General features: G+C 40.3%; 2 protein-coding genes across 5 annotated transcripts in view; one reads left to right on the top strand and one right to left on the bottom strand.

Annotated features, from left to right (window-relative positions):
• Nucleotides 1-1,387: 1,387 nt before the first annotated feature.
• On the bottom strand, nucleotides 1,388-7,687 carry slc16a6a (solute carrier family 16 member 6a). Of its 3 annotated transcripts, none has more exons than XM_020606346.1 (6): nucleotides 7,619-7,687; nucleotides 4,579-4,818; nucleotides 4,306-4,449; nucleotides 4,049-4,177; nucleotides 2,849-3,835; nucleotides 1,388-1,898 (listed from the first exon to the last, which is right to left on the bottom strand). In XM_020606346.1, the coding sequence occupies exons 2-6, from the start codon at nucleotides 4,814-4,816 to the stop codon at nucleotides 1,669-1,671; spliced, it is 1,728 nt and encodes a 575-aa protein (XP_020462002.1). In that variant the 5' UTR covers nucleotides 4,817-4,818; nucleotides 7,619-7,687; the 3' UTR covers nucleotides 1,388-1,668. The 3 variants fall into 3 exon arrangements, with proteins under 3 accessions (XP_020462002.1, XP_020462004.1, XP_020462001.1); XM_020606348.1 differs by lacking the exon at nucleotides 7,619-7,687 and adding an exon at nucleotides 5,311-5,472; XM_020606345.1 differs by lacking the exon at nucleotides 7,619-7,687 and adding an exon at nucleotides 5,125-5,201.
• arsg (arylsulfatase G) overlaps nucleotides 4,832-8,837 on the top strand; it is a 14,432-nt gene continuing 10,426 nt past the window's right edge. Inside the window, exons 1-2 of one of the 2 annotated variants that reach the window (XM_020606351.1) lie at nucleotides 4,832-5,053; nucleotides 7,272-7,492. The gene's annotated coding sequence lies outside the window, so the exon portion shown is untranslated. Of the gene's footprint in view, nucleotides 5,054-5,216; nucleotides 5,295-7,271; nucleotides 7,493-8,837 lie in introns of those variants that run through there. The other variant, XM_020606352.1, reaches the window with a different exon arrangement.

The following is an 8,837-nucleotide window of genomic DNA, read 5'->3' as shown; positions in this document are numbered from 1 at the left end:
CTACCATAAGAATGTTCTATGTATAAGCAAATTGATATTGGATTAGCATTTGTTGGATATGTGTAAAATTATGTGTTGACATATCGACTATCTTTACATGCTTGAAAGAATAAATCAAATCAATCAAAAAGTATATAATGAGGTGTATTAAATGTTACAAAAATGTTTTGTAAGCAGTTTGGACACATACTTGGGACACCTGTGCTTTCTAATTGAATTTAAAAATTGGTCTATTTTGGATGTAAATTAAAGATACATTATGTATATTCTGTTCTACGTGAAGTTAAACAATTAACATGAACTGAACACAACTGAGACGCTTCTCATCCGCCCCCTTTCTGTTTGCACTTTTCTGAGGTCTGAAGTTGCTGAGACTTCATAAATGCTCTTCAATCTATAATATTTAGCAGTGAATGGTGTGACAAATACAAGAGCAGTTTGAACAGTTTCTTCAAGAAAAATGTGTACAAAAAAGAAACCATTACACATGATGGGAAGATTCAGATCGCTTTAATGTGATTGAACATTTTTTCATTAAAAAATAATGAGCCTGACATTTCATAAAACAATACAGTGTCAGCTTGATGACACTGATGACAAAAATTAACACTTGTAATCACCTACCCTTGACCTTTATGTATTTTCCATAATATGTGATACAGAATCTGTTTATTGTCCTTGCAGCTACATTTGCTTTACAGTCTTTCTGGTACTGATCACCAGCAGGTAAGTAGTTTGTCAAGTTTCAGTGTTATACCTTCTCTCTGGAAGATCTAAAATTGAGGCAGCTTCATCATCACCTCTGGTCCATTTTAAACCGGTACATTCCAGCCATATCCCACACCACCATCCATAAAAGCAAGACTATATTAAAAGTAATATAATAGAACTCATTTTAATTTTAATAGTGTTGAGCCTATTAAAGACACTGTTTGGTACATCAGGTTTGTAAGGCACAGTTGCACACTCACCGGTCACTTTATTAGGTACACCTGTACAATTGTATACATTTCAATGCAACACTTCTGCCTTAACATTTGTTTATAAAGCTCAAAGTGTTTCAGATTTTGGTGAAATTCAATTAAATGTTTATCTTTGAGGTCACAGTTAAAGGTGGTGTTGTACTGGACTACATTATATTCGAGGTGTCTATATTTTTGTCCTCCCCAGCTACATACTGTACATGAGAGGGTCAGAATATTAGGAACACCTCTGAATAAGATGTAGTCCAGAATAACACCACCTTTAATTCTGAGCTCAATAATAAACATGTAATTGAATTTATACATTTATACATTTCACCAAAAACAAACACTTTGAGCTTCATAAACAAATGTTAAGTAGGAGTGTTGCATTACATTGCAAACAACTGTACAGGTGTACCTAATAAAGTGGACGGTGAGTGTATGTGTAAGTAGAGTATGAGACCTATAAGATCTCAAGATTGCTGAATAATGAAAGACTGCAACCACTAAATGGTGGTCTTTCTCCAGTTTACTGCCACTTCAGCACTAAATTGACAACAGTCTTTAGCCAAACCTTTACCCTTGTGAGGCCTGAACATTTAATTACCCTTATCCAATGCACAGCTCAAGCAAAATGCATAATGTCCTGGGTGTTTCTAGTGACTTGCATCTGGTTGTGGTCTAAGTTGTCACTGACTTTGAATTATTCCTCTGCACTGTCAGTTCTTTGGTGAGGGTTATGCGCTGTACTCTGTTCCTCGGGGTCCTCTTTCCTTTCATGCATGTCTTCAAGGTGGTTTGAGTTCGTCTTCCTACAGAGTAATCCTCGTTTAGCAGGCTTTACCAAACCTAGGAACAGAGCACCCAGTGCCATGCCGACGGCACAGGAGTAGAAGGCTGATCCGTAGTTCTGAGTCACATCCACCAGTGCACCTGGTGATACAGCAGGAAGCATTAAAGGGGCACTCCAACAATAAAGCAAGTCAAGTTTAGTCCACTCATAATGAGGAGTACTACTCAGCCTGTCAAAACAGTTTTATGACATCTTCTTTGGCACTACAGGGGGGCTAACTGAAGTGAGCTATGGAAAAAGTAGGACTTTGGAGCAAGACCTATAATAAACTGTTCAAGAGTCTGAATTTCTCGTATTCTCTGGCACCTATTTTGGCCACTGAATTTAAATGTTTTTCACAAGTCCCTCAACTTTGTATAAGTGTAAAACTAAAAGGATAGAGTAGCCCTTTAAAACCTTATAAAAATTACTAATCCAATGTCAGTGACTATGATGTCAGTAGGGCCGGAACTAACAATTTCATTATTGATTAATCTGGAAATATTTGTCTTGGTTGACTGTTTAGTCAAATAAACAACAGAAAACTGGAAATTGTCCATGACAATATCCAACAGCACAAGGTGACGTCATTACGTGTCTTTTTCCTCCAATAAACAATATAAAGTCCAGAGGCATTCACTTTACTGTGATGTAAGACCAAGAAAAGCAAAGAAATTCTTACATTTGAGAACCTGAAGTCATCAAATATTTGGCATTTAGTTTGAAAAATGATCTTACTGATTAATCAGTTATTAAAATTGGATAACATATAGATCAGATTGCTATATATCCAGCCTGTGGCTATGCTCAAAGTAAATTCTATAATATTTTGTCTTTCAGCTCCTGCTATACAGTATGTACATTGTAACAGCATATAGTCAATGGAGCGCCCAGATTTACGTAGAAACAAAAAGAATGTGTGATTTTCAATATCAATGTGACCAAGAATACATTTTATCACAAAATCACATTCTTGTTTGATTAGAAGATAAAAGCTGTAGTAAAGTAGAATCATGGGTAGTATTCCTAGTAAACCTGTCACTACTCTTACCTCCAAGTGGGGGCCCAGCCAGCCCAGCAAAGCTATGTATGAACACATAGACACCAGCAGCTGAAGACATCCTCTCTATGCCCACCACGTCATCTTCAGCCAGCATGGGGATGTGGGTGCACGCTAGGGTTCCCATAAAGAAGCCATACAAAACGCAGCACGTGGCCAAGCCATAGAACTCTGTGACCAAAGTAAATCCCACCAGATCCACAGTCATTGTAAGTACACATGCCAGAAGCACAAGAAGCTTCTTCTTCCTGAGCTGCTTCCGTGTCAGGATCCACCCAATGGAGAATCGACCCAAGATTTCAGCCACAGCCATGATGGAGAGCATGGAGGTGGCCTGGTCGCGCTCCACACCTCGACTCACACTCAGCTCAATGATGTAGAGCTGTGGGGCGAAGAAGCCGAGTGTGGCGAACAGTCCAAACAGAGAGTAGAAGATAAAACTGCGCTCCCTGAGGATGGAGAAATCTAGTAGTTTTGAATTATTTGCAGATAGCTTTTCATCAGTTGCTTCATTTTCTTCAGCTTGTGTCCCCGGTTTCTCATTGTCCTTTTTCTCTTCCCCAATTTCAGGTTCCATGATTTCTGCTGCATTGTTTTCCATACTTTTCAGTTCTATTTCTGACCATGCTACTTTGTGCAGTAAAGTCTTCTCATTAACGCTGTTGTTATCTGCGTTCTTCGGGTCTCCATTACTCACACAGCCTCTGGTCAGCTCATTGTCCAGACTGCAGGAGGTATTTTGTGCATGCCACTTCTCATTTGTGATAAGGTCCTCTGTTCTTCCTTCTATATTCTCCTGTGTAGTGAGGGCTTCCCCTTCCTTATAAGATGATCTGCCATTCTCCGCCTTATGGGTCCCTCTTGGTTTGATCACGATTGGCCGAAGCAGAGCACCACAGATGATGACAGTGCTTTGCAAAGTTCCTATCACTGCCATTGTGTGTCGCCAGCCGATATGGTCTCTTAGTGCAGAAAAGGCTGATGGATAACAGGAGGTATTCGGTGAGTGTTCAGTAAAACTACAGCAAATGTGTAGTTTTGGACTAAATAATTTTCTAGAACAGCGGCGCACTACAGTGTTTATCAAACATTACATAAACAGGAGTAAACTGTGTATTTGTTAGGAACTAGTTTCACTTGTTTCTTTCCCAAATATATGCATAAAACAACAATAGACATTTTTGCACTCACCTGGTGCCAGGGCAAACATGGACAGAGACTCTCCAGTGGAAGCCACAGCTGTGACTAGAGCCCGTCGACGGGTGAAGTACTGGGACAGGATGGTCAATGTAGGCAGGAAGGTCAGACAGTAGCCCAGACCTGCACAGGGGAAAATATCCAAGATTTTAAACTCTAATTCGGCTAGAAAAACTTCTAAAAACCAATTCAAATAATACACATTTAGTTTTCAAAGAGGGAGACGAATGAAGAAGACAGTGATTTCATACCTGCAAGTAATCCATAGGTGATGTACATTTGATTGATGGAGCAAGTGAAGCTGGTGGCAATGGTACCCAAAGAAATAAGCAATCCTCCAGTCATAACGACAAGTTGAAACCCAAAGCGGCTAGTCAGCACAGAGGAGAGAGGCCCTGAGGACCCGTGGTGAACAAACTGGTGTTTAGTGTAGACAGTGGTAGAGGAATTCTCACATCATTTCATCAGATAGTCTCTATGTGTTTGATTTTGCAGGGTTGCGCCCACTTGACAGCTTTACTTACCATTGATAGTCATGACAAACACACAGATGGAAACAATCCAGGAGATTCTAGTGTTGGTCTCTCCAAACTCCTCCATCAGGTCCTGGAGGAAAATGCCAAAGCTCTTGATGGTGCCATAGGTGAAAACCTCCACCAAGAAGAAAGCCACTGCCACCAGCCATCCCCAGCCTCCATCAGGGGCCTCTGGGTACACATTGGGCCCCAAGAAACGTGGTCCCTTGACTCCACACAGTGCCATGACTGTACAAAGAAATAACAACTGTAGTTACAACTTTTAAGTAATTAAAATTCGTATACTTTGACCAGTTGACTGACTCCAGGAAAACACGAAATATGGTGGCAAAAACTAGGAATCCGTACATCTATTAAGTCATGTAGTGAGTTTGTTATTGTACGGGTCTTATAAAGCGTGAACGCGCACCGCACGCGGAGTAGCCCACTCCAGCTTAGCTGCTTCACAACGCTGAGACCCGCAGTGAGTAGCAACAAATCAAAGCAGTATTTTTGTTTCAGCATATACATTATATGTTATAAACATATACTGACACATTTATCATCCCAACCAGGCTCAGCGATGCGATTTCGGGCACACCGGTAACTTTTAAGGACAAAAATACCGGGTTGATATCGGGGTTGTTAGCCGCTCCGGTTAAACTTAGCTAACAACAAACTATCATCGGCATTGCGCGCCCCCGCGTGGCCAGCTGTGCTGAAGGGTGAGTCGCTGTGCACCTAAATGCGCTGAGCTGCTCCTCTTCAGTTACTCTGGTAGATATGATGCTGATGTCCCTCCTTCTTTAGAAGTTTGTCTTTTAGCTTCTCTTTGCTATGTTAATTGTATAAACACTGTCAGTGCTATAGCCAAAGACGGTAGGGGGGTATAAAAGCAGCAGGTTCAGCCCCTCTCTGCACTAGGATGGGTCTAATTAATTATTAATGCAGTTGCGGGTGAAGTGGGTACAATTAGATGTTTTGCATCAGCAGCCATGTTTGAAAGTCACTTTACAACCCATCAAATCGACCTTTTGGCTCTGATTCCAGGTCAAAGGCGCTTTAGGATGGGACATGTTGAGCTCTATGGGAGTGAAATGTTGGACAACTTTACAGTTTATTTCTGTCAGCCCTTTGCTTTGGTGTTTTCATTAAGTACAGCAAAACAAACCCATCTGTGACTTTTTCCTCTTCAGCGAACCCAATCAACATCTCAGTCCCATATATTGAAGTTGTCCAAAACTGATATCACTGCTATATTTACAAGCAAGTGAACCCAATCAATATCTCAGTCCCATATATTGAAGTTGTCCTAAAGTGATGAGATCATACATTTGGGATTTGACACGATATATAATAAACCTTTAAATCATGGTGCAGATGATAGTAAGGCGATATACCATCATATTGTCTAGTGTGCACCCTCTCCCATGTGAAGTACTGTTTGGGACAGTGAGTGTCGATTTGCAAACCTGGATGCTTGAACACATTGATTCTGTGCTATCTTTTGCTTCGTTATCTACAGTGCACTTTTTTGACCCAGTGTCCTCCTGAGCCAGAAATCTATTGTGTAATATTCCCCCAGTTTTTGTCTGATGCCTCAGTCGGAAGTGGCTTTCATAAGCTGTACTGGTATTTTAAGCATAACAAACCCCCTGTTAGATATTAGTAAATCAGTCAGATAATTATTAGACATTAATGTGTTAGTAATGCAGTTTAGTAAGAATTAAAGTCGGCTCTAGTCTGCTCTGTTTCAAGGTTGATTCTGGAAAGTGTACATAGAAATTCTTCATTTTGTTATGGCCAGCGGCTCCATGCAGCTGGATCTCTAGATAAGAGATGGAGACGTCGGACTGTCTCCATCTCCTGATGTTTTGTAATGTTTTTGTGTAAGAGGTTAGCCCAAAAACTTATAACTGTATTAGGCTCTGTGTTTCCGGGATCTCCTCTCTCCAGCAGCCAGTGTGTGTGTCTCTGGAGGAAGGAGCCACCCAGGTTGTGTTTTGTAATTTTGCTTGTGGTTTAAATAAAACAGCACTAAAATGAAGAAAGATGGATCCCTTCCTTACTCAGATCTGTCCAATAAAAGAACTGGGGTATAACACCCCTTTATTCAATTTCACACATTTCACGCCAAACACAATCACTACTATGTCCTTACACCTGCTGTAAAGTTACTTACACGATTGCTCTCGGTGGTATTGTGTCACTTTTTAAAAGTAAAATAAAACCTTAATAAACCTCTTAAAATATATGCAGTGAACATTTATTGAGGAGCTTTCAATTTAGCTAGTGAACTCTGACTTTAGATTATTATGTCGAACTGAGGCCAAGAATGAACCCACATGTTCAACTTAATACTTGTCCATTCTGTTTTAATAAACAGTGAGTTTTAATAACTACCAACGTCCATAGTACTTCTGTAACAGCATTATTTCAGTTTTCTTTTTACAAACCTGTGAATTCCCTTTCTCAAGCACATTGTAACCAGGATCAGTGCTCAGTATAAGGTTCAGATACAGTAGGTGCACATTTGGATTTACCCAAGTTCTTCTCATTAAGTTATTACTATCTCTAGGCTGCATATTTTCTTTTTATCTACTTTTTGTGTATTCGCAAACGTACTGCGGTCTCTTGCAAAGTCAACCATCGATTTTTATTTATTTATTTATTTATTTTTGCCTCCTACGTCTCCTCCCCAGCTCCCTACAGGTGAGAGAGGGGGGTGGTGATATTGATTAGAGGGAGCCACGTGGCTCTGTCCTCGGGGGTCTGACGCAATCAGCGGCGGTGCTCCGATGAAGTGTGGTCCCCTGTCGAAAGTGCTACCGAACCCGCCAACCCCGTTGTCTTCGGGAGAACAAACTTTGTCAGAACACCGGCTCATGTGGTCGGTGTGCAGTGGCATGCTCACAGACATTTCGTAAGTACTTATGTGTCGCCTGTTTGAGCAATGTTTTTAGTTCAGGAGGTGTCGAATATATGTGTTACCATATAAAATACTTTACTAAAGCAACTTGAATTATTGCTGTTTTAATATTCGGCTCACCTGTGTGTAGTTAGGTTTCTTCGTTCAACTGTTGCTCCTAGCCGTGTTCGTGATGACCCAGATGTGTTCAGACTCGATTACCCGCGATCGGCGCACAATGCCGTTGAGCTCAGCGCGCGTGCACGTTAACACGCACACCCATGGCAATCCCTTTTAACATGAAATAGGTGGGCAGGATTTAGATGTACCATATATGCAATGTATTTATGACTGGTCAAACCTATAATTTAAGATATCTGCAATTAAATGTTGACTAGTAAGAACATTAGCTTGACTGGGAAAGCTAATTTAACATATCTACAGTTCAATATTAAAGATATTTTAATGTAATTTCGACTAGGCAGAACTCCTTTTTGGATATCCAAAGTCACAGACAACAATGCAGCATTTGAGTATTTTTTTTATGTATAATTATATATATAAATATCTGTAATTACAGTTTGACTAGTCATATCTTAGTTTGAGGCATCCAAAAATAATATGGATATCTTTTAAATCTGCAGAATTAAATATATCTGTAATTGAAATTATGACTAATCAAAATTGCATTCAAAATATCTTTCATTTGAATTTTGACTAGTCAGAATGTACTTACAGATATCTGGAATTTACATTTCAGATAGGCAGAATTGAATTGCAGATATCGTATAGTTTTGACTAGTCATGAATACTTTGTAGATATCTGTAATATGCATTCTGTTGATCTAATAAATGCTAAAAACTGCCTGTTATAACCACCTGACATGAACACCTGGCTCTCACCTGATCTGAGAGCTGATTGGTTGAGATGTTAGATAAACAGCATGATGTTTTATAGAACCGTAGGGTGGCATTGGGGATGGAGAGACATTTGGCAGGGTCTCCCAAAATGGCCCACATCAACACTACCTCCCCAACAGACAAGGGGGGTAAAGAAGGTTTAAGGAGATCTGGTGATGGCCAGTTCTCTCCCCATAGCTGTCTGCAGGCTTCCCACAACCCACTTTAACAGCAAGTTGTTCACACAGGCTGGTGTGTGTGTCAGAATTATTTTGTGAAAATGTAATGCCTAATTAGCATACGTAAAACATTTTCATCTAAAAGCTACAAAAAAAATAATAATAATAATTCCCCACTCGCCCCCCACTTTGGGGCGGTCTTGTATTCCTTCCTTCAAGCTCGGGTCCTCTACCAGAGGCCTGGGAGCTTGAGGGTCCTGCGCAGTATCTTAGCTGTTCCT

Source organism: Monopterus albus, unplaced genomic scaffold, assembly GCF_001952655.1.
Source record: "Monopterus albus unplaced genomic scaffold, M_albus_1.0 scaffold76.1, whole genome shotgun sequence".
Lineage (NCBI taxonomy): Eukaryota > Metazoa > Chordata > Actinopteri > Synbranchiformes > Synbranchidae > Monopterus > Monopterus albus.
The sequence above is the reverse complement of the archived record's forward strand: the minus strand, read 5'-3'. Positions and strand labels throughout refer to the sequence as shown.

Coding starts and splice junctions, on each gene's coding strand:
- slc16a6a (XM_020606345.1), bottom strand. Junction 4,178..4,305: donor CACCTATGGATTACTTGCAG/GTATGAAATCAC, acceptor TCCCCTGTGCAG/GTCTGGGCTACTGTCTGACC. Junction 1,899..2,848: donor GGCTGGGCCCCCACTTGGAG/GTAAGAGTAGTG, acceptor CTGTATCACCAG/GTGCACTGGTGGATGTGACT.